Below are 26,565 nucleotides of genomic sequence, written 5' to 3' on the forward strand. Positions count from 1 at the left end.
CGCGAAAGGTCATTAACTTGAACTGTGTATTGATCATACGACTGACTTTCAACTACCAATGTTTTACGTCATTACAATGTGAAGGTGAATCCTTCGAAGACCTGGATTACATCGAATCGATACTTGTCGTCTACTATCCTTTACTGGAAGGAAATACAAAGTCGGTTTTATTGATGTCCTAGGCGATGCTATTCATCTTTGTCTATGACGTAAAGGGAGGCACGTTTGCTTCCGTCGTTGGATTGATTGATTGATTGGTTGATTGATTGATTGGTTGATTGATTGATTGATTGATAACGTTTTCAACTTAACATCTTACAAAGTGTGATCATTTTAACTCCTTTTCTATCAGAGCAGTAACATCATCAGATATTGGGCATTTTAGCAACAGCTTCATCTAGTGAAGTCCATTTAATAAAGTTTACCTAGACCTTACATCACCTCCCAAGTAATAAATTTCCTTTGATACATTAAGGAAAGTGGCATTAAAAGATGATGGATAAAGAGTGTTATCGTCGACCAATCAGAAGCCTCCATTGCCCATGTGTTATGAGGCCATAACACACCCGTGATCATCGTTCCTCCCATTATGTAGAGGGAGGGTATCTTTTTGTTAACATTCCTATAATGTTTATTTGTTCCCAAAACTGTTTACCATCCTAGAATAAATCAAATCTTTTGCAAACATATGACAAAATAGAATAAACCATTTCAATACAAGTCAAATCTAAACGGGCGGAACTGTAAATGGAGCCGCCCAAGGCATTGCCAGACGGACACCCAAAAATGATGATAATAGATACTAGATTTGAAAAAAAAGATCAGTAAACGGAGATCTTTACAACATCATATCGAATCTTGTCGCACTGAACGTCTGACCTCATAGCTTTGGGGTACCTCAAGGTTTAATCTTAGGTCCCCTTTTCTTTTCAACATGTTTATTAATTATCTAGTTCATCAATGCAAGGATATCTACTTTTATCAAGTTACAGCTAGTTATCCTGATGTATTAAGATAAATCTCTGTACGTACCTCCACAGTTAAGTAGTATGCACAATCCAACGGCACGCCGATCCTCCGTATCTACTATAGACAAGATAACCTTGTTGCATGCCCTTCAGTTATTTTCTAAGAAATATATAGAGCATCGATCTCATCATCAGTTTCATGATCCAACTAATCTTGACTGGTTCAGATTTCCTATATAATTTGAGCATCCTGTACTTGCAGACTCTACGGCTCCACTTACACAGATACATGTTTTATAACCTATTGAAATCAGTTACGCCACTATTCTACGGAATTCACTATACGAGCGCCTGACATTTTTGCATGCTGCTTGCATGCGATGATATATGACCCACAGGGAATAAAAGTGCCGTGAACTTCCGTCTATTTCTACACCCCGTGTTTTAAAACCACTCAAAGAATTTCACGATACGAAATTCATGTTGAACTGTTTAATCTTTCTGTGAACGTTATTTATGGTGTTTTCAAATTCCTACAAAAATTACACTTCCTTCACTCTCTGATACAATGTATATTAGAGATGTTTGAAAGTGACGCCTTGCTTAGATAAAATGGCATGCCGAAAAAATACACATTAGATATCTGTCTCATTGATATCGGTAAGATCCTTTTTGGGTGGAGTAGAAGGGAATACATTATACTAAAAAAATGTTGGTAGTATCTTTATGTTTCCAATTCATAGACGCCTTTATTTGTCTGACGTGGGGTATATGTCCGACATACAGTATTCAAACCCTCATGAAGCTATCTGGAGGTGTATTTCTTTTCAAGACTACTTCAAGTCATTTTGGACAGCTTTGAGTCAAAATGTCAGTTTGAAGATTCTTACCAAATTTTCCTCAAACGATAGATTTATTCAATACTTTAAAAAAACACTGTTTTTCCGTACAGTTTTGCATGCTTTGATGCCTTCGTCCACACAGGTGACATGCGGTATTATTGCTACTCTGCTAACGCTTCAGCAACACTAGCAGCAAATGTTAATGTTTCAGTCACTTCACACAGTAAGAGCTGTAAGGTAATAGTTCTCAATTTTACGTCCAATCGGGTATCAAATTGGGTCTGGTTTCTCATTACACAGCGTACCGCAGTTCGTTACAAAATTGATGCTGACCCGTACCGTTACGTGTTGTTCATTCAAATCATTATTGGCAGGTTTTTGATAGATCTGTTTTAAATGTCACAAATTTCTTGACAAATTGTTCGACAAATTAGGTAGATCAGAAATCTACCAGTGTGCGCTGTGTGACTTGTTGAGGGTAAAGGTTCTTCACCGACCAAAGATCTCGTCAATTAGACCATAATGACCTATGTTCTGCTCTGGACATCAGCAACTAATCGCCGTACTGATGAGGTCACGCCCCATTCTACACAAACTGACCTCCGAAGTCTCTTATGACTACAGATTATGTAATACTAATCCCTGCCTCTCTTCCCTTATGGTTCATAATATCATAGCTAAATATATTGATCCATAATCACCATCTAAATTTGTTTTTTAATGTAATTTTTGAGTTTCAGACAATCAGAACTGTACACTGTCTAGCCCAGAATAGTCCGTCTACGGATGCAACATTCGATTATCTCCTAGAGCCCTTCTTTTTATTGTTAGTCTGAGCAAGCCTTTTTCTGCAATTAATGTGTGCTCTGGGCTGAAATGATTCTGTATAATGTATAATCTAGAATTAAAACTGCTGTACATGTAGGCAATTGGTTGATTTATTGTAGTATCATTGTGACGTGAATTGAAACATAATTTTTTTCAGCGTTTTACGGATATGCAGGTGCCTTTTATACTGTTACTTATCCGAAATGCCCAGCACCCGTCAGACCGTCCCGACCAGATGATGACTTACCCAAAAAGCACTTGGCATTTTCGCAGATCATTTTGCTTAAACAGGAATCCTTCCCGTGTGCCAGGAATACCACAACCTCCCATCAGAATCATCCACCCACTTCTCAACCAAACCAAGTTTCTTATTGATTCGTTTCAAACATGAACCTTTCTTTCCAGTTATTTACAACCATTTTACACGGAGACAGTTTTCATCGCTCTCTCCATTTTGTCCAAAGAATTGAATTCAGTGGAATTTGACACCGGTAATCCTCAACGATGGTAGAGAGTATAATTTTCAGTAATATCCGCGAGTCAGCCACATTCAGGACATTCAGCTAGCAGATAAGCTACACACTAACCAAGAACCAATAAAGTTCCCATGCTCGAAAGATAAAACTTCTTTTTGAATATATGCGTTTTTCTTATTCTATAACTTTTCTGGTAGTGAGGAATGTCGATGAACGTGGAAGCAATGACTATGCCCGTGGTTTTCACGGTACAGTAGTAATGAGTTTTGAGCATGAAAGGTCGACGGATGGTCGGACTCTAATGACTCTAGAGATGAATGCGTGGGATTAAAGGTTTCTTGAACTGCCTTTTCCGAAAAACAACCTGACTCAAGGTATCAGGAAATGTGTGGGACCTTAATCAAGAAAACCTAAAACGATGGCGTAGAGCCAATGCCGAGCAAAAGAAGACAGAAAGCCTGCTAGTACAAACATTACTCAGGTCCACTTACAACAGACGAAGGTGAAGGAGAATGGATGCGGGTAAACCGTAGACGACAAAGGTGGATACGGGTGAATGAGAGTAGATGAGGATGAACAATAGTTTGGTAAGAGTATGTAAAGTGAGGGTGTGAATCAAGAAGAAGAACTATGGAGGGCAACGTACAGGACACCAATAAGAGCTAGAACTGTATCATTACGTCAAATCTGTTTGATATATCTGCTTAGTATAGCACACAATTGTACTTCATTTTTATATTCTGTACATATATTTTCTGTATATTTGTAGTTTATGTCATGTCACCTCAATTAACATCAATCCAGCACCCCCATGTACGCATATTTCAGATACTCTGATATACAGCAGTACATTATGCTGGGGGACGTTGGGTTGGAGATCTGTTTGGACGTATCTTTTCAGTGTGGTGTAATTATATAAACCCTGGTGGAATTGTTTTAGTAGATGTTCTGTAGATGAGGACCATAGAAACAATAGCTGTAATCTAGATTGTTATGCTAGTTGTTGATCTCAATTAGCTAAATCTCCGTCTATGAACAAAGTTGGCATCTTTTATGCATAGCTTTGAATAACTGACGGGATGAACTTTAAATGTGAACATTTATTACGCCAAGTTTTGTTGTGAGTGCATGTTTGGAGAATTTGTTCCCGACTGCACTGACGGATAACGCTGCAATGACGCTTAAGAACGCTTAAGTTTATCGCAACTCTGTGCATTGCTTGAAAAAGTTAACGATAGGCAGCTTTGACGTATGCATGTTTATGGCGTCAACGATGGCTGTGAACGTTACATTTTTCCCAACGGTGGCATTTGGGTTGTTGAAAAATCACTCTCTAGATACGGCACCTGTAAACATCCGACAGCCGTAAACTCATGGGATCAGAAGCAACCCATTATGATATCAATAACGCTGTGTTATTGGTACGCGGTATGGTTGTTAATGCGCCTAATGTAGGAAAACGGAATTACATGGCTGATTTAGTGTGCAATCTGTCGATCGAGGCGTGAGATTGGACATGTCGTCATCAAATGATTCATGTAATGTTCGTCAAAATACCGTTCGTTATCGACCAAAACAGCAACATATCTTAACAGATTTTGTTTCGCGCCATTTAACGGTTTTAGCTCTGATACATTATCGGAGTTGGGGTTTCATCTTATTCTTTCAGTTCAAAAATTATCATTGTCTTGTTATAACTGCATTTACGTATACATGCGAAAGCGATAGCTAGAAAATTTGTCGCACTATGTCTCCTGGCGAAAACATGTAATAAGAACTAAGGCTTCTGATTCATTTTACATTAATAAGAATCAATGAACTTTTATGGTGGAGAAATATAAAATATGATAACACCCCCTCTGTCACATTTTTAACGAGAAAGAAACTCATGAATTCTTCTAGTAAAAATGTGACAACAACCTCTCTATCAGACTTTTTCATCAGAAAGAGATTCAGGATCCTTCATAATTCTATCGCAACAGTTTCAACTATCACGTTTAAGGGTTAAAAAAATCTGATTTGAATTAATGTGATTAATAATCAAATATCATTATCGATGTTCAGTAAAAAAAATGACTGAAGTCGGCGCTTCTTGCGTCTAAGGTACATGTAGTCATCTATTAACGGGCTGATTATAGTGAACGTAAAACTCAGCTTGAGGAGGATTAGACCCTGCCAACTACGTTTGAAAAGACCGCTTGTCAGGTCAGTTTACAGGGTTAATCCGAGATTGGACGGGTTTATAGGAAACTCTGCGGTGCAAAGTAGATGCCAATCGATTGCTTTCCTGTCGATAAATTCTAACAAACCGGTAATTCCTTTGGTGTCAACATGCATTGATTCAAGTCCGTTCAAAAGAGTCAGCAGCGATACAACAAGGATTTTATGTATGTCAACCTCTAATAGAAGCAAAATGGATCAATACAGAAGGATTTGTGTCAAGAGCCAATCACATTGATTCTTTGTTCCTGTGTGTTGATGTTTCTGTGTCATTCTTAGGTGGCCTCTTTGGATCCTCCTCGGCAGACTGGGTGGCAGAGCTTGCGTTGAACATTGCCGTAGATATGGTGAACACCAACCCAGAGTTACTCCCCAACGTCACAATTAGCGCCGTCCTCAACAGAACACAGCACTACCTAACAACCTTCAGGAACATACAGAACAGTAAGTACAGAATAGATCAGAACCTAATGACCCTCAAGAACATACAAACAGAACACAGCATAACCTAACAACCTTCAGGAGCATACAGAACAGTAAGTACAGAATAGAACAAAACCTGGTAACCCTCAAGAACATACAAAACAGAGCACAGCACTATATAGCAACCTGCAGGAACATACAGAACAGTAAGTACAGAATAGAACAGAACCTAATAACCCTCAAGAACATACAAAACAGAACACAGCATAACCTAACAACCTTCAGGAACATACAGAACAATAATTACGGAATAGATAAAGAACATACAGAACACAGCATTACCTAACAACTTTCAGGGACATACAGAACAGTAAGTACAGAACAAAACAAAACCTAACAATCTTTAGGAACATACAGAACAGTACAGAACATAACACTGCACTACCTAAGAACCTCCAGGAACAAACAGAACAGTAAGTACATAATATAGCAGAACATACAGAATACAGAATAATAGATACGGAACATAGTATTACATAGTAACGTTCGGGAACATACAGAACAGTAAGTACAGAACAGTACCTAATAGCTCTCAAGAGCATACAAAACAGAACAACGCATTAGTTAACAACCTTCGAAGCTTCAGGAACATACATAACACTAAGTACAGAATGTAGCAGAACATACAGAAATATATGATACATACGGAACAGAGTATTACATAACAACCTTCAGGAACATACAGAACAGTAAGTAAAGAATATATCAGAACATGCAGAAAACAGAATAATGCATACAGTATTTATTACATAGCAATCTTCAGGAACATGCGGAGCAGTAATTACAGAACAGAACAAAACAGGACCCAACAGCCTCCAAGAACACACAGAACAGTACAATAAGTGCAGAGCACAACATTACCTAACACAACCTTCAGGAAAATACAAAACAGTAAGTATAGGACTGAACAGAACAGAACCCAACAACCTTCAAGAACATGTAGAATAGTACAATAAGCACAGAGCACAGCATTTCCTAACAACCTTCAGGAACTTGAATTTAAGAACAGTTAGTACAGATATAAAGTTGTGTACTATATACCGTGGGGCACAAATCATCAGCATAAGTTATTGACCTCCCTTTGATGTCCGTTTCCGATGGAATAAAAGTACAAAATATAATCTATATGTAAGCTAAATCAAAGTGAGATAAAGCAAAGGGTAATACCCACATAAGTCGCATATCTATAGTAAATAGGATGTGTAGCTACTCTAAAACATGTATTAGTAATTCTACATTCCTCCTTTGCTTTGTTAGATTATGCCTGGCTCCATTTAGATGTGAGTTGCCACACAGAAATATGACATTGGTCGATGGTTCACTGCACTCAAATTACTATCATCATACAGGCTCTGCCAGTAATCAATGTATACGGGAAAAGGTTCTGAATTATAGCCTTATGCGACCTTTGTTGGCCGAGAAAATGTTTTTACATTGACTTTGTGTTGCGTAAGCATCTTAACGCTGACCGCTGGCTTTGGTCATGCATTACTTTCAAAGATTAAAGCTGCTTATATGGAAATATCTGAAAAATGGTTGACCTTTCAGCGAAATGTCAGTACATCCTGACGGCTGTGTTTAAGCTTAAAAACTCGGTGCGTCTCATTTGACTTTGTGAATGATCATCGAAATTGTCTCCCATCTGCTAAAGCAGTTATGTAATACCATAACACAGTTCCAAGGTATCAAGAGAATTTTTTCCTTCAAATCCTAGTTTTATGGTGGGAAGAAACATGAATGGTACTTGGCCTACCGCGACTTCATTTTGTATTAGATATTTATGCTTCGTAATTGGTTGTTGACCAATATTTCAGTGCGGAGATTTAAAAGCTCGTATTCATGTGTATCCATTTGGTACGCTGGATGTATTCGTGGCAGACGGACGAGATATTTGACACCAGGTTAGGCGTTAATGCACATACGACAGTAAATGGTATACTTAATCATTTGGGTCCCGGACCTCGCACCATTACGACATTTAGATCCAGAATAATAAGGATTCTTAAGAAATCTGCCTTTTAAGACGTGAATAAGCTGTTTTGGTATTCTATTCATTAACAAAGCTCACATGAAGCTTGTCATATTCATGAGAAAGCAGCTTCTACGGAACTAGAATAGTAGACACTTCGGCCTAGGTAACGTTATTCTATCAGCTTATCTCCATATCTCAAGCGTAAGAGGAGCAAACGAGCCGCGTACCATCAGTTGGTATCAAATTCAAGTAGTCTGGTATTGAATTTAAGATATCAACAGAAGATATCAACAGGACGTTTGTCAAATTAATGAACACCAGCTTCTACGGGAAAAGAATAGTGGAAACTTTGGTCAAGGCAACGTTATTTCATCAGCCTATCTCCATATCTTAAGCGTAAGAGAAGCTAACGGGCCGCGCACCATCAGTTTGTATTAAAGTCAAGAAGTCAACAGGACGCTTGTCAAATTCATGAAAACCAGCTTCTGCGGAAATAGAATAGTTAAAACTTTGGTCAAGATAATGTCATTCTATCAGCTCATCCCCATATCCCAAGCGTAAGAGGAGCAAACGGGCCGCGTACAATCATTTGGTACTAAAGTCAAGAAGTCAACAGGACGCTTGTCAAATTCATGAAAACCAGCTTCTGCGGAAAAAGAAAGTAGAAAATTTGGTCAAGGCAACGTCATTCTATCAGATCATCCCCATATCCCAAGCGTAAGGGGAGCAAACGGGAGGTGCACCATCTGTTGGTATTAAATTCAAGAAGTCAACGGGACTCTTGTCTAATTGATGCCAACCAGATTCTACGGAAATAGGATAGTAGAAACGTCGGTCAAGGCAACGTCATTCCATCATTCTCCATATCTCAAGCGTAAGAGGAGCTAACGGGCCGCGCACCATCATTTGGCATTATATTCAAGAAGTCAATGGGACGCTTGTCAAATTCATGAAAACCAGCTTCTTAATAGGAAATAGCATGTAGAAAAGGCAACGTCATTCCATCAGCCTATCTCCAGATCTCAAGCGTAAGAGGAGCAAACTGGCGGTGCACCATCAGTTGGTATTAAATTCAAGAAGTCAACGGGACGCTTGTCTAATTGATGCAAACCAGCTTCTGCGGAAATAGAATGTATAAAATTTGGTCAAGGCAACGTCATTCCATCAGCTCATCCCCATATCTCAAGCGTAAGAGGAGCTAACGGGCCGCGCACCATCATTTGTTCTACCTCTCTTCCTCCTTCATCTGTCAATACAACCGCTGGTGTTGGTGGTTTATCACATCGCTGCTGGAGCGTGAGGATAATTAACAACCCAGCCAGGAGCACTTCGTGCTAATCCCCTTAAATAAAGAACGTCGTCCCAGTCCGGTTGGAAAGCGAAGGCCCTTAAGTAAGCTTTATATTAAATCCAAACGCGCGGCGGGGTGGCAGTTGCACGAAAAGCAGCAATCACTTCAACCTTTAAGTAAAAGTAACAACCTTTTCTCGTCACGGATAAGATGTTTTAAAGAGATTGACTACTTTTACTATAGTACTAAGATCATATATCTGACTGCATGTTATCAAAAGAGAGATGGCAATGTCAGGGATTTTGGAGATACACTCAAGTTAAAATTTCAAGGCCAACACAGTGCAAGACGGACTAACACTGCATGGAATTCAATCTTTAAATCTTTTGAAACATACGTACTTTTTTGTTTCTTTAATTGCTATACGCATGAATAAAGATATACTTAAATATCACAAATCGTGTTATGTATTACCAACAATAAAGGTACTACGCACATAACGAAATCGAACAGAATCGGAATATGCCTAGTATATCATTCTGCAATGGAAAAAAAATGTTGATATGCCAATATAGTAAGAATACGGGTACTACGTCTACGCATATAACGAAATCGTACAGTATCGGAATCTGCGTAGTATATCTGCAGCGGAAAATATGTCGATATGCCAATATAGCACTCTGGCTCATAGCTACTGTGTATTCAGAAGGCTGATTCCATCAGCATCCTCTATCCCTGCCAGTTGCTCGGCAGATTAGTGGGAAGATTGCCACAGACCGAACGATGTGCCGATTTGATTAACGCCACGACCCCTGACTACGCGCCGCGCTGCAATCGGACTGTTCGACCTTGCTTTGCTCCCGACGCCTGGAAACATGCCCCTCCTTCTAAAGAACCATATCACGAATGCTTCAATAAAATCTATAATAAGATCTTGTATAAAGATGTTGTGAGAAGTCGAACTACCGGACCAGATTATAGTATGCTTTGGTGACGTTATAAAGATGTCCGCCGTTTAAGCTGTTGATTTTTTTTCGTCTGGCCGGCAGCCATAACTGGATAAAGACGATATTTTTTTAAATTCTTTTTATTGTATTTCTAGATGGATAAAAGCAACAACAACAATATTACAGGAACAGAGAGACATACTATAATAACGTACTAAAACGACGATGGTTCCGGCGAACACGAAACGAAGCTACGTGTTTGAAACACGGCGCTTACAGTTATCGTAAAAAGGGATTTAAGCTTACCTCACAGTGATTAAGTTGTTAAAATCACCAACTTGTACCACCAAGTACAATACGTAAAATCATATTTGATCAAGCGTAAATATCACATGTAAATATATAGCTTAAAGAGTGAAAAACTGGACCTTTACGTAATACTATACTTTTGGAGTACATTGAATTAATACCAAAAACTTTATGTATCAATTTATGTACATTATCGGCAGGTAACAAAAGACCATGAGGTAGATAAGTGCACCTGCATTTCAAATTTAACAAGAAATGACAGGACCATCATGTTACATGCTGGCATTAACTGATACTCATCCAGGAATCAGTATATGCCTGAACCGTAAAAGCGGCTTGTCCATCATGGTAATAGTGCCAGACACACCGCCGTCTCTTAAACGACTGGAACAGGTTGCTTGTGAGATTTGGTGCCGTATCGCACTTTTTACGTGCCTCCAGTCTGACATTGTGGTGCATTCTTACATAGATCCTTAATATTGTGTAGGTTGGACTCAACGTGCTTAATATTCCATGCACTGTTACCGGAAGATTACGAAACACAAGTTGTTATCTACATGTCTTCTGGGAAACGCCTTATTGGCTGAAACTGAAACCGAAAGACTTCATACTAAAGCAATAGATATCTTATTATGAATGAATGAATGGTTTATTGACATTTAAAAGAACATTGCAGCCCCAGGCTGAATTGCGTCTTTTCTTACAGACTACACGTCATTAAAAACTTCTAAAACTGTAAAAATAACATGATCACATCTTAAACAAGCATCAAAATTAATACACCTACTATTCATTTTTTTCCACGGAACAACTCTTGGCAAAGGAAAAGTGGGTGAAAACTTTAGCTAAAAACTCTCCATTTATGTCTATAGAGAGCAGCCATTGTGTAATGTTTTAGAAACTATAATAGCAAACGTTGGACATGGCACATTGAGTTTATAGTCATATCCCCATTCCACTAGGACATCGCTCTCGCAGCGCGCTCTCTACTTCAAATTTAACAAAAAACTCTACGAATTTCATAGATAAAAAAACGAATCTTTTATTAGTTGTGTCTTTTCCTGTCTTCTTTAATTTAGCATGATATTCGAATTAAAAAAGTCAAGGGTTAAACAAATTCGAGTCAGGTCGCAGCGAGGTCACCGTCTAGTAGAATGTGGGTCTTAGAAATTTGAAATAATGTAGATAGCAATATAATTACAGATCCGTACTACTGACAATTAACGTATTCCTCAGGGCACTGTAAACGTTTTTATTTTATGCCACCAAACGTTAACGATGCTGAGTTTGTCTGTTACTGTTTTACAGCTTGCTACCAGGCAACACAAGGCATTGTAGCCGTTATTGGACCAGCCACTACCACATCGGTCAAGGCAGTCCATCCGGTTTGCGCAGGGCTACAGGTTTGAAATAGTTGATTTCGTGGAGCGAGGCTTTGCTTTAGGTGTTTCTGTTTGTTATGTAGTTACAGACGAAGCCACTTAATTGCACCTCGGATAAACGCACCTTCCATTTAATTGCACCGAATTCCAATATCCAAAACCGGTTCCCATTCACTGCATTGTTAGTGCTCCGCATATCTGCACCGCTCATGGTCACCAATGCCGGATAACTGCACCAATTTTTTCAAAAATCCTCGACAAGTTAACTGAAAAGGTGCGCTAAAATCGGCAAACGCGGTACAAATGAGCCGATACCGGCCGGTGTAAAGGCGCAGTACCGCCAATATGTTCAAAACTGTTTTGAGTAACAAAAGAAGGCGGTCTCCATTGACAGTTACGTTGATAGGAATCGTATGGGAGGTCCCGGGCGGGTCACCCGTAATCAGTAACCAAGTTTTAGTTTCAATTCCTAGTTTCACGGCGGTACATGATATAAGTAAATCGACAACTGCACTCTACGTAATGTAACACAGAAACTGTTATCCCATGAGTGGCATGACGATGTTTCAGAATGCCTCCCCTGTAACATTACGTGTGTTGTAATGCGGTAGATCGCATGGAAAACTGAAAAAAATGCAAAATCAAAACAGGTTCGCAGTCATTTCTTTATTTTCAGCAAAGGGTCAATAAATAAAGTTAATATTAAACTGAATAATTTCGTCTGTTTTCTTTGTGCTAGTGTTTCTGACTAACAATACACCCCCTCGTCCATGGTGGTGCGGTCCAGCTGGGCATTTCGCTTAATTGCACCAGTCGGATAATTGCACCAAAAACGCTGACAAATGGGTGGTGCAGTTAAGCGGATTCTACTGTACTTGAATATATGAAAGTGTCAGAAAGTGAGTGAGCTAGGACTTGCGAACTGACAGGAATTATTAGACATGGCAGGTCATTGGGTCAATGGAAGAGGCCGAATACCGCGAAACATCCGTTCACCAGTTCTCCAACACAAAAATCGGCCTCGGAGTTTTCGATTTTATCGCTCATCTCTCTTCAGCTGTCTAACCCAATCTCTCTGGACACGTATGACGTCAGATGCGGGTCGCTGGGAGGTTGCTGGAGGTCCATATCGGCCCCCTTCGCGATTGATACCCCCATTCCACTAGGCCGGGGACCTCTCTGCGACCTAAAATTTGCCAGAGCGCTTAACGAATTTCGAAGATAAAGAACCAACCTTTTTACACTTTGTGTGTTTTATTGTGCTTTCAGTCATACTTTTACACATTATGAAATCAAAAGTTACACAAACCCAGTGATGTCGCAGTGAGAGCGCCGTCTAGTGGAATGGGGGCCTGAGAGAAGGCTGGTACGTCCTGTAGATAGCCAACAACCTTAGACCCAAGTGTGACGTCACACCTACGTAATGTCACGTATCGAGGTCGACTAACAGACAGCTAAAGAGGACTGAGCGCTTAAATCGAAAATGTTCAAGTTAAGTTGGAGAACAGTTTATTCCAACTTGACTTATTTCCTTTTATTTGTTTCCTCGTAGATCCCTCACATAGCTCCCTGGGCCACGGATCCCACCCTGACAGACAACATCAACCAGTATCCTTATTTAGTCAAGATGATGCCTCCTGACAGTATGCAAAGCAAAGCTATTGCAGCCTTTGCGGAAAAGTACAACTGGAACAGATTAGCGTTGTTTACTTCGACAAGCGATTACGGTAAGTGCATCATTTGTTCAAAGTTGAATATATATCTATCCATTCACAAGGATCCATTCTTGGTCCCCTCTTGTTTTTAATTTATGTTAACGACTTGGCATCAATATCAAATAAGTTATTTGCTCTGTTATTTGCAGATGAAACAAACTTATTTATGTCCCACAAAAATTTTGACACGTTAGTAACATCTATGAATAATGAATTGTATAAGGTAAATCAATGGTTCAAGGCAAATAAATAGTCCCTTAACGTAAAAAAAACTAATTTTATTATCTTTGTAGGAAGGAACAAAAAATACGATGAAGAAAAGGCTAGGATCTATATTAATGACAATGCTATCAATCAAGTAAGTCACACCCGTTTTTTAGGCATAATTATAGACGAGAAACTTTCATGGAAGAACCAAATTGATTTTGTTTGCAAAAAAATTTCCAAAAACATAGGCATCATCAGAAAAGTCAAATCTTTGCTGTCACGAAACATATTAATGGTTCTTTATTACAGTTTGATTTACCCTTATCTAACTTATTGCAACATAATTTGGGGTAGTACGTACACAACATCCATCAATCCTGTTTACCTCCTTCAAAAGCGCTTTGTACGAATAGCAGCCAATGCTTCATTCACAGCACACACAGCAGCTCTGTTTCGTGATTTAAAGTTATGACTGTATTTGACATCAATAAATTTCAAATTGCCTTATTTTTCCATAAAATTGTCCATAATAGCCCTTCCCTACCTGAACAATACAAAGGTCTTTTAAATTTCAACTCAGATATCCATCACCACTATACGAGACAACATAATCTTTTAAGACCAATTATGACAAAAACTAGTCAAAAACAACATACAACAAGAGTTCCACGACCTCATATCTCCATGAACAATCCTATTCATGCAAATGACTTACACATTTGCATAATATATGCTTGGTCATAAACACCTTTATCTAACTTACACATGTTGCAATATTGACAGTCCTATAATTTTCCAATTATATGAATTATGGTGTTTTGCATTGATTATGCAAATTAGGAATTTATTTGCATAAGTGGTATCTGTTGATGCTCCACTTTCCATAAACTACATATGTTACATGTATTTGAGTCTGTTAAAGGAAAACACTGTAAATATAGATTTTCCTCATTAGCTATGCAAATTAAGTCACAATTAGCACAATTTGCACTTCATTATGTATATCTCTATCTAAGCTACCTGCATACTAAGTATCATATTGACAGTCCTGTAATTTTCCAATTAGATGAGATATGGTGTTGCGCATTAAGTATGCAAATAAGGAATTTATTTGCATAATTGGTATCTGTTGATAATCCACTTTCCATAAACTACATACATTACATGTATTTGAGTCTGATAATGGAAAACACTGCAAATATAGATTTTCCTCATTAGTTATGCAAATTACGTCCTAATTAACATAATTTGCACTTCATTATGTACATCTCTGTCTAAGCTACCTGTATACTAAATATCATGGACATCCATCGTTCCTTTGTTCAGTTATTCTCCTTAGAAGATTTTCACGATAACGCCCCTGCAGTTCCAAAGCAAGCTGCTAGGGGGCTCAAACCCACACCACGTCTTCATTACACCACAAGCTATCTGCCACCAAAAAATCAAGACCATATCACATCCAGGTCAATAGATACAAAAATTGAATTTCTGCTGCAGTACCAAGGTCAGATACCAGGGGGCCCAAAATCGACCTTGAATTTTGGCTTCACAACACCTGCCCACATACCAAATATCATCGTAATCCATCAAGCGGTTCTTGAGTTATGCTGACTACAGTAGTCCGGAAACACAAACAAACAGACAAGCAAACACACAGACACACCCAAAACTATATCTCCATTTTTCATGGAGATAATAATGTTTAGAGGCCCCACCGTATGGAACAAACTCAGCCAAATTCTACAGTCCTGTTCGTCTTTGCCCAGTTTCAAAAAACTTTTAAAGAGAGATGTCATAGAATACCCAAGTACTTCTTTCTCCTGATTTGTTTGTTTTCCTTGTTTTCCACTTTTCCTTTGGTATCTGATGACAGAATAATTCATATGATTGTTATTTTTGTATAATTTGACCTATTTCTTTATAAATTGTTATACTTATTATGTTTACAACTCAAAATTCACTTTGTAGTTCCTCTTCTTTTCATTTGATTCATTAGGTTTTATGTTACAATTCCAATTTCTTTTTTCTTTAGTTTTTCTTAGTTTCGATTATATATAATTGTGTAAAAATTCCATTTTGTGTAGTTTAGGGGAGGCCCCCGAAAAGCCGTATAGGCTTCTGGCCTCCCCTTCATGTATTTTTTTGCTCTATTTATCTTTGTTTTATATTGTACATATGCGAATAAACAATAAACAAACAATAAACAATATATCTATATAATAGAGAGAACTAGTGTTAGAGAGAAAGAGAGTGACAGAAAGAGACAGACGACCAGACATACAGAGAGAGATTACCAATTTATCCCACACAAAGGCTAAAATTGGGCCGAACTACCGTCGTACTTTTGTTTAAACAAGTTTAGCTCCGTATTATCATAATGATTGCCAACAGAAACGAGCTTTCAATGCAATATTAGAGAAAGGTGTCTAGATTCATCGGAGAATACAGTTTCATCCTAGAATACAAATGAATTGATATGTGCTCCCTATACTACATAAAGTAAGTCACGTACATTGTGCATACGAAGTAGACCATCAACTGAAGATACCAACATGGAAATTTAAAAAAAAGAAACAGTCGGAAACAATTCTACAATTCCAGCTGTGCTGCATGTCCTCCTGTAGTCACCTTTTCGGTCGACTGCGTGATTGGAATTAAGTCGGATCAAAAACCTATCAGGGTTCTGTGACAACAAACGGATCAGTGCCTCTCGCTCCGCCTAAGCTGTCGCCTTTACAGTGACAGGAGCCGCGTTTGAACGGAAAGGGCAAGTCACATCTGCTCGGTTCAGTTGATGCTACAGTTTGATCTTCTAATAATATCTAAGGGGCGTATTCAAATGTAGCATTTACTGACACTGTAGTGACGATTCAGAAGAAGACAGAGTGGAAACGCCAGGTGTTCAGCATTTGGGTGTCAATCCGACGTTATCGACTGTCAGCAACGGGATTTCTGGTTGGCTTAACGTGGATTAAAGGTCGGCATTGACGTTAGAGGTGCGGAGATGCTTCGATTTCTGTGACCTACTGTCAAATAGGTCACGGAGATCTAAACAAAGTTGTGAACAATGTATCTTTGGAGTTTACTTTTAGACAACAAATTGTGATGTTGGGTTGGATCACATCCGTCGTACGAGATTGCAGGCATTTTATACACAATGCTAGTCGTGCATTTGTCGTATAAATTCAGATTTGTGACCGAAAAAGTTGCCTAAGATCCTTGTCAAATTACCCTCGCCAAGAATGTTTTTAGCGTTTGTGTATATGTGTGTATGTGTGTGGTGTGGATGAACAGCCTAACTCGAGAAGGCCTGGATAGATTGGCTTGATATTTGGTATGTGGGTATGTTCATGTAGGTCAAGTCATGTGGGTATGTCTTGGTCAGACCTGAAAATGATTTAATTTTTGGCCCCCTAGCGGCTTGTTACGATACTGCAGTGGAACTTCCTGTTTTTATATCTCGTGTTCTGGACATGCTTTTTGAGAGGTAGATAGCTTTTGTCGTTTCAGTCATGGCCTGCATTAAAATTCTTCAACAAAATCGTACGACGAATGTGACCGCGCTAGTATAGTTACTTGCTGTAGCGGAGAATTAGATGATACAGTTTTCTGTAACAATGTATTGATCCCGCGGATGTCTACAGGAATTAACGGTGTGCGGGAGTTTCAGAAGATCGCTGCTCAGAGGGATTGGACAATAGTTTCCTCCGAACAGTACAACCCGATCGACAAGCCGGAAGAGCTCAACGTGGAGCATCAGCTGCGAAGTATACGAGATAAAGGTGAGTGAATGAGTCACGTGGCCAGTATGACCTTTGACTTCCTGTTCATGTGGCTACCCTTCAGAGCTGAAGAAAGAAGGCGGCTGCCTTCTGAAAGTTGTTTTTTTTACCACAGCTTCTATTCCTCGTGTGTAACAGTTTAATTTCCATGTTCAGTGAGTCAAATCACTTTCAGGAGGAAATAGAACGGCATAACGATGATAAAAGTCAGCCTTGAAGGTTGATAGTGACATACGATATGTCTGCTTGTAAAGTAAGGGTTGGAATTAATTATAACAATGCATGGTTTTAATTATAGCCAGGGGATAGCCGTCAGGCATTATAATGGCCCAGTATAGTGCCATTAAACAAGCATAATGAATGATGGTTAGATATTGCATATATATTACGGCTGGATTCTACTTCGGCGAACTGTTGATTCGAGTATGTTTCACCATACTCTGCCAATTGTCTCAAATTTCAATCAATTAAAATTAAACTCAAATTTCATTGTCACGCGTACTTTTTGCGAAATCACACAGTAGATTAGGACAGGCTTTAAGATTGAACTTGATAAAAGTTTACAACGGGCGTAGCTCAGAATAACGAACAACACTGGTATATCATGACATAAAACATAATTTGAGTTTGAACTATATAGTATTACGTGTTGAGGGAGGATGCTTCTTCATGAGAAAAACGGGTGCTATATGTAACCTTACAAAAAACAGCTTTTATATACGTGGTGGTCGCAATCATCGTAGGCTGTCGTACGATTTCAATGTCGTAGAATTTTTAGACTGTGATAGATCCAACTGAGTATGGCACAATATCTACTCTGAGTATGATATGATAGTTAGTTATTTGAGAAATGTAATCAATTATCAATGGTATTTCATCATAGTCCTAAAGTTGAATACATAATGGAGTTGTTGGGTTTTTCTTAATTTTTTTTGTAGGAGTTCGAGTTGTGATATTGAACGGACTTGCGGAGCACGCACGTGTTATTCTGAAGCAAGCGAAGGCGCTAGGTATGACGGGACACGGTTGGGCCTGGGTCGTCACGGATGGAATCACCTCAATAGTAAGTATGTTTCAAACATCCACGTTATGTGGCGTCGCGGTGGAGTAGTGGCGGGGGGGTTGTCCCAGAACCCAGAGATACCGGGTTCGAATCCGGGGTTCCCTGATTTGTCCCGTTGACGTTGTGTCCTTGGGAATGGCATTTTACACGACTTACCCCACTTAACTCAGGTGAAAATGAGTACCTAGCTTTAGTTAGGGACGTCCCTCTGATAGGACGTTAAATGGAGGTCCCGTGTTTGAGGGGAGGCACATCTCATACACGTTAAAGAACCCAACACACTTATCGAAAAGAGTAGGGGTCCTTCCCTGTGTGTATGGATCATATCTTTCCTGATATGCAGCTTGTACTCTTCAATACAAACCTGGTGTGTTACTCAAGTACTCAATCCATGTTTCACTCGTGCGTAATCATTCCCCGTCTGTCTATAAGATTGAGTCAAACAATACGTCCAATTGTCCAGGTATCCTATTACACCATTTCCGCATAACAGCTTGCTAGGCTGCCCCTCTGCAATGCTGAGGCACGCCAAGAAAAACAAAACAACACGCAGACACACCAAATGATTACAATACCTCCGTCTTCAAGTAAAAAAGGTGAAAAAAGCACGACAAAAACTAATCGAAATGCAGGAAAACGTTCACCATGTCATGCTGTTCTTACAGGAGGGCCTTTATGATCCATGTCAACCTGTCCCTGACCATTTGTTGGGTATCGTGGGCACCAGGGTGTCAGTGGGAAGAGGATCACATTACAAAGAACTCCTGCGAAGACTGAAACTCGCCAGATCTCAGGGCGGTAAGGGGAGTAGACCAGGACGTGCTAGCTGTGGAGGCTTCGTAGACGTGAGTACGATGGGGGTTTGCGAGATGGGCGCTGTCTATAGTTTCCTGTAGATGTCATGGTGATATCATATGGGTCTGGGCTACTCGGAGCGTTTTTTGGACTGGTTAAATTTGCATGCCACAACAGCATCAACTTTGGCTGCTGCTATGCTATGGAGTTCACATACACAACATTTGAATTGAACAAAACTTACAAACTGCAGTGTTATATACAGAGAAAAGTCCTTCATTTTAGTACTCGATCTGACCTGCCAAAGATGATATAGATTTATAAGGACAGATCTGTTGTGACAAAACGTTCACCTATGTTACATGTTACGTGTCCCTTAAGGTATATGTATCAGTTTCTGAAATGGGTAAAGACTTATCAATGTTGACATCCGATTAATCGCCATTCCCCGAGGGTCTCCGAAACGGGTATGAAATGAGCGTGCGCTCTATCAGTTCTGACAATGCCTGTTGACAAGTTTCCGTCGCTTCCCTCCCTGAAGGTTTACGCGTACGCAACGTTCGACTCCGTGATGGCTCTGGCGTACGGCCTGCACGACTTCCTGAGCTCGGGGAGGAACCTGTACGGTCCCGATATGCCGTGTAACGTGTGCGAGGGAGCTCCCGGTGCACACCCCTGGGACCAAGGCTCGACCCTCTACCAGTTCATCAAGCAGGTCAGGCCTCGATGGTGTCATTATAGATTGACAGAGGAACTCGAAGCGAGCTGATTTTCATTTCACAGCAGATGATTCAATTACACAACGATAAACTTAATTGACCTATGACCTGCAACCCTTTCTCTACTAAATGCTGCAACCACTGGGCAACAAAAATTTGGCAGATCACTCAGCAAATTTCATAGATACATGTTATGAACGTTTTTTTTTTATGTTTTGTGTGTTTTGTTGTCTTACTTCTACATCCTTCATGTATGCAGTATTTTCCCATTTTGAAATCAAATTTAATATTGTTCATTGTACGTTATCTCAGCAATTGCCGTCTATTGCAATCCGGGCCTAAGTGACGGCAATAGGGTCCTATGATGCGATTAGTTCAAGCGGCTGCATACACTGTCTCGTTTAGAGAAGAAATATAAGGCAAAAACAAAACGTAATCAACACCATCCACCAAGGTGTAAGAATGGGTACCTGACTTTTGTTGGGAAAGTAAAAGGCAGTGGAAAAAGAGGAATGGGCTAATCCTTCCAATACCGTGTCCTAGACACAGTAGATAACAACCCACTGCCCCTACGGCCTCAAAAATTTAGATTTACATTTACATTTACATTTACGTTCACATTTACATTTACATTTTTATTTACATTTACATTTACATTTACTTTTACTTTTGCTTGTCTACCATCAGGCCAATGGGCCCGGTGCCGTGGCGGACATCAGTTTCAACTCCAGAGCTGCACCCATGGAGAATATGTTCGACGTGGTCAACCTCAGGAAGAAGGGCATGGCAAAGGTACACACTTCATCCTTACAAATTTAGTTACAGCTACCCCAAAAAATATAAGAAATACGCCAGGAAATTGCGAACTTCCTTTATCGAGGTTATAACATTCATAGAAGTGACTAAATCGTACATGTCGTATAGACAGGATTGTAAACAAAATAACTTTTGAAAGTGCATGTTGAAATGTTCCATAGCAGTTCGTCTGGAGACAAATGTGATCCAGAAACTATATGTGGAATTATTCATACCTTGGCTATTATGGGTTTTCTGCTAGAGATTGTCTCACCAGTACTTTTGATTAAGAAAGATCATTAATCTCTTGTCTACATGGGCTGAAATATGGATCCAGAATAAATGACTTAAGGCCAAAGGTGTTATCAACTTGTATTCAGCATGGTGAGAGTGGTCTGTCTGAAAACAAAATATTCGATTTGTTCATGGCAAGGCAACGACGTGATAAAGAACGCCTTAAAGGAAACCGAAGCAATAATAATAGGGCACAAAAATTGGATTTTGAAAGTCAATTTATTTAGTTATTTCTATACATGATTAGTTCAAACAACACTATCACAATCAAAATCGACGTCCATCATGCAAAATACATCATTGTGATGTGAGAACTCACTGAAAAACGTCGCCAGGGTTTTTGTAATTGTAGGCTTGCGAAACTAAGGGAATCATCGTACGGCATATTTTCGCATGGTTTTAAGATTCTCAAAGTATGAAGTTATTACGCAAATGTGCTAAATAGTGTTAGTAAATGGTTGCTTTTAAAATGCATCACAACGTTTTGACACCTTCAATATTTTTCGCTACTTCTTCTTTATATAATCATAATTACAAAAACCGTTGTCCTTATTATCATCGCTATCTTTTTTAAATGGAGATGTCTGTTTGTCTGTTTGTCCCTATAGTTTAATCAATAGGGTGGGCAATTTCCAACACGTGTGCGCATATGGGCATGCGCGTCGCGTCATACCATGTATCATGAGAAATGCTAAAATGTTCATGGCTTGTCATTAACTACTGACGACATTGACTGCATGACAAAGTTTAAACCCCTTTTTCGTACCTTCGGCAGAATTAGCATTTACTTATGTCATAAAAGGCGTGAGATATTCATGGTCACAAACAGCAACTACCCACATATATATACATGATGTCTACAATAGTACACCATAAGGTACGTCCAACAGGATATTTCAGTACCGAAGCAGAAGAAGACAAAGTACTGAACTTTATGTAATTTTGTAGTTTGTACTAAGGAAAATTCATTTATCACAACCCTCATGCCGAAAACACATTTCGCAGCTAAGCAGATACAGTATCGCACATAGAATATTACGTAGCCCAAACGGATGTGCGCAAACTGCCCCCGAAGGTCTTTCCATCTCCCAAAAGTACATTTTACGGATCAAATACGTGTGTTATCTAGACAGAACATCGCAGTGTGTCAGATACTACCGGTAGATTTAGAGCAACCCGACGGCGATGGCACTTCATCTGCCGACCTGTGTGCCACTGATGTTACGTGATAGTCTACAGTATGATTGTCATGACTACAAAAGAACGGTGCGCCGCTGGTGGCCATTTCGAAACCAGTGATGCTCGCTCAGCGAGCTAAACGTGCATCATGCACGGACATCTGGCAAAGGTTAAGAACCTCTCGAAAGTTACTATTTCTAAAACAGTGGACGTCACGATAGAATATAAAGCATCGCAGAGTTCCGTCCATAATAGTTCCCTCCAACTATTTGGTAATTTCATATCGGAATAGACCACAATATTGAGGTCGAGAGGTCGCGATGTTATAAAAACTTTCCCAACAAAGTTAGTTTCAATGTTGAATTGAACAAGCCTTTAAGAATATTTCATTCAGGTAAAAGGCAAAATATGTGTTTCACGATCTTCCCGGTACTTAGGAACCCTAACCAACAAATTTTAAAAAAATAGGAAGAAATTATAGCACATGTATATAACCTTTCCGTAGCGTAGGAATGAAGAACACTGAAATAACTATGAATATGTCAAATCTACATTTATCTCTTTCCCATCTCTTAATGGAGTATAGCCACTTTCAACAAGTGAAGTGTAGAACGCGCTAAAACGTCACAAACATGTTCAAGACAGTCATTTGAGATAGAATGAATAATGTAAGACAATCCTTTAAAAGCAGTTTTATAAGGTACATTTTTGGAACGCCTTGAACACAAGGCACTAACTGTAATTCATTACTCTAACACGCCCAGGCAGCCTAAGCATTCAAGTCTCGTGTGCAAATCTTATCACTGTGAAAACAGCTAATATAGCTAACATAGTGGCAATTTGTAGCTCTGAGAGAAATACTCGTCCGGAATTCTTACCAGTTTTGGATTGATCGTTCCACAGGTTGGGGAATGGTCTGAAGAGGAGGGGTTGACTCTTGATGAGCACGTTGTGTTCATGGGAGGGACGACAAAGGTTCCAGTCGACAGCTCCTACGACCTGAACAACAAAACACTCATGGTCACTACTATACTGGTAAGCTGTTGGTAATGCACCCTTTGCATCGGCCATTGCGTTCGTACCACTGAAATATACAGAGTAAAACCCCATCACCTAAAAAACGTTTCAAGTAAATCTTATTCCTGGTGGTAAACTATTACTTGTTCGTTCTACCAGCAACGAAAAGACGCCATCTAGCTATATACTTGTTTCATCTTATGCTAATCTTAGATAAAATGAAAATATTACAATCTTTTAGTTGGACATGAAGTAACGCTACAATGAGCGAATGAATGAATGAATGAATGGATGAATGAATCAATGAATTAATTAATCAATGTGTGAATGAATGAATGAATGAACGAACTAATGAACGAATTTTGGCAGACACGACCCTGACCTGAATGGTAAGGAACTTCATATGTTAGAAAATTACTCAACCGTACATTTACAATTCCCCATTCAACCGTCCTTCAGGATCAAATGACGTTATAAAATTTTGTTATACTATGCTATTACACTTTATGTGATGCGATAAAATCTATTTAGAGTCAGATCTACATTTTCCCTTAATTAATCACCAACGACGTTATCGCTATTGCAATCCATCCGGCCTTCCAGTGCAGTGGCAAACTAAACATCAAAATATCAAGTATATTCGAACATTGCAGTGTTCCAAATGTAGCGAATCAAAAATTGGTAAAACAAATATTATAAACAGACTGCACCAAGTCTGCACGTATAAAGCATATGACGTTTGTTAATAGCCATATGCAGGTGGTAAGGCGAAGTGAATTGAGTAAGCAACCAGTGAGGTGGGTTGATGTGTGCAAGTTGTGTGATGGATACGTTATACGTGATTCTTTGGAATTTGCAATTTTGGCACTCTCTCAAGAGAAAGAGGTATATTACATGCTTGGTGTGCAACTTCGCTACTCCAGGATTAAGCAAACCTATTTGGTGAACTTCAACGCTGCAACTATGTGATTGCACATCTCGTTTACTTTGATAAAAGTTTAAAGCTAGATGATTTATTCCCATTGCGTCTCGTTACTTTGCCATGTCAAGATATAATTCAGACTGGAAAAAGTTTAGCTCTCAATCTATTGACGAAGATCTATTGCCAACGTTATATTTTACAAAAGAAATCGATCATAGCAACTTGACTAAAATATATCATTTGTGTATATATCAAACAGCAATATACATGTTCACTTGCAAGTTCATCTGTGTTGTTAGAAGTCATTATGAATGGAGTTTAAACTGTAAACGCCAACACAATAAATTGGACTTGCCCAAATTTTCGACTGATCAGCTACAGTCTTTGTCAAGGAGTGAACAATCCACTGTTCTGTGACGTCGCGTTATGCAGATAAGACACGTGACTCGGTGAGCAGTGGATCATATGTTGCAGAAAGTCTATGGCGGCCCCCCGTCTCTGCTGAGATATCAACGTGTCTTATCTGCATAACGTGACGTCACAGAAGCAGTGGATGGTTCACTCCTTGACAAAGACTGTAGCTGATCAGTCGAAAATTTAATGTGTTGGTGTTTACAGTTTAAACTCCATTCAGAACTATATACATGTATTGTCTCATTATCACAGGAGCGACCTTTTATCATGATCAGAAGCGATCCAAACCTGACGGGAAATGACAGGTTTGAAGGCATGTGCATCGATCTACTCAACGAGCTGCAGAAGTCTCTCAACTTCCAATACAAAATCTATCTGGTGCCAGATTCCAAATTCGGTTCGCAAGATCCCATAACGGGAGAGTGGAATGGACTTGTGCGAGAACTACTCGATGCGGTGAGTATGATGGTGCGGCAAATTATGGCATGTATAATGATGTACGACACCGAAAGGTAATTCGATTCGCTGTATCTATGCCATGTCATATAGGACCTTTGGAAGCATACATTACACATTGATCTGCACAGGGAACCCATCATCATGATGCACATAATGTACGCTCTCTGGTAACGACGTATCATCTCCGATGTTGTACGCTGTAGTCGATAAGATTCTTTACTTCATGTGTGGCGTGTTTTATGAAATTGCTGACAGGCGATTTTGTGCGCTTTTATGACGTTACGGATTTGGCTGACGTTTGGGGCTTTGTCAAAGACAAAGCTAAATGTTTAGTTACATCCAGAAATTTGCCTGACACGTATTGCTGCAGTATCAGTATTAGTGAACGTGCCATAATTTGCAAGTGTGACCCATTTTTAAATTTGAGAACGTAGAGAATCAAACTGTAACGTATGCATGGTTAAAAGGAGCTGTGGTGAGAAGCCTTCAGACGGCTTCCGCCATTTTCTTCTGCTCTGAAAGTAACCGCGTGACCTAGGCGTCAAAGGTCACACTGGTCACGTGAACTCTCGTCCTCAATATCAACAAAGTTTCTATTTTGTTTGCAAACATTAATAAGAACGACTGTTCATATCATAAGCACACTTTATTTCTAATGAAACGTAAAATGACTTTCGAATGCCAAATATTTTTTTAAGGTTTACTGTGTTCAATGAAATTTTTCGCGCCATTGGGTTAAGGGATAGGACTTGTGCCTCCAACAACTTTGTGATATACTGTACCATATGCTCTTTCACATTTATTAAGTTCATCACATTTTGTTATAAGCATGGTCACCACATATTGTTACGATTTTGTAAGCTTATGTTTTTCACTCTTATGTCTTTTGTATATATGTTTAGTTTTAGACACGGCCCTTATAAAAGTTTGTCAACTTGAGTGCGCCACCAGTACGTCTGTATTGTCTTCTAAACTTGAATGAAAATAAATTTTTATTGCACAGAAAGCTGACCTGGCAGCAGCAACTCTGACCATCAGCTATGAGCGTCTCCAAGTAATCTCCTTCACCCAACCCTACCTGGACCTCGGCATGTCCATACTCATGAGGAGCAAGGACCCGAAGAAGAACCTCTTCGCCTTTCTTGACCCTTTCAGCCCAGACCTTTGGATAGCTTTTGTTTTGTCTATGATCGTCGTGTCTTTTGGGGTCTGGTTTTGCAGGTATGATTGCAATATACGAAATCCAATATTTAAGCACACCTTAAAGCAAACGTAAATGGTGAGTTTTTCTTCAGGAAAGTATGCTTTCCAATTACTGAAATATCATAATTCAAGTAGCGAATGCTAACTGGTGTTATAATATGTTCGGTCTTAAGATTTTATGATTCATATTTCATTTAGAATTAGTATATAATGGACTACGGTAAGTTACAGTATGCCAACTTGTAGGGTACGGGGGGGAATGTAAAACTACTCATATGACAGT

General features: G+C 39.3%; 1 protein-coding gene across 1 annotated transcript in view; it reads left to right on the top strand.

Moving 5' to 3' along the window:
* LOC136443661 (glutamate receptor ionotropic, kainate 2-like) overlaps positions 1-26,565 on the top strand; it is a 40,558-nt gene that overhangs the window by 1,518 nt on the left and 12,475 nt on the right. Inside the window, exons 2-12 of the mRNA XM_066440982.1 lie at positions 5,614-5,778; positions 11,645-11,739; positions 13,271-13,445; positions 17,285-17,422; positions 18,361-18,485; positions 19,151-19,330; positions 19,822-19,995; positions 20,687-20,791; positions 23,171-23,302; positions 24,873-25,076; positions 26,083-26,300. Coding sequence (XP_066297079.1) covers positions 5,614-5,778; positions 11,645-11,739; positions 13,271-13,445; positions 17,285-17,422; positions 18,361-18,485; positions 19,151-19,330; positions 19,822-19,995; positions 20,687-20,791; positions 23,171-23,302; positions 24,873-25,076; positions 26,083-26,300 — 1,711 coding nt within the window. The remainder of the gene's footprint in view (positions 1-5,613; positions 5,779-11,644; positions 11,740-13,270; positions 13,446-17,284; positions 17,423-18,360; positions 18,486-19,150; positions 19,331-19,821; positions 19,996-20,686; positions 20,792-23,170; positions 23,303-24,872; positions 25,077-26,082; positions 26,301-26,565) is intronic.

The sequence above is a fragment of the Branchiostoma lanceolatum genome, chromosome 10 (genome assembly GCF_035083965.1).
Source record: "Branchiostoma lanceolatum isolate klBraLanc5 chromosome 10, klBraLanc5.hap2, whole genome shotgun sequence".
Taxonomy (NCBI): domain Eukaryota; kingdom Metazoa; phylum Chordata; class Leptocardii; order Amphioxiformes; family Branchiostomatidae; genus Branchiostoma; species Branchiostoma lanceolatum.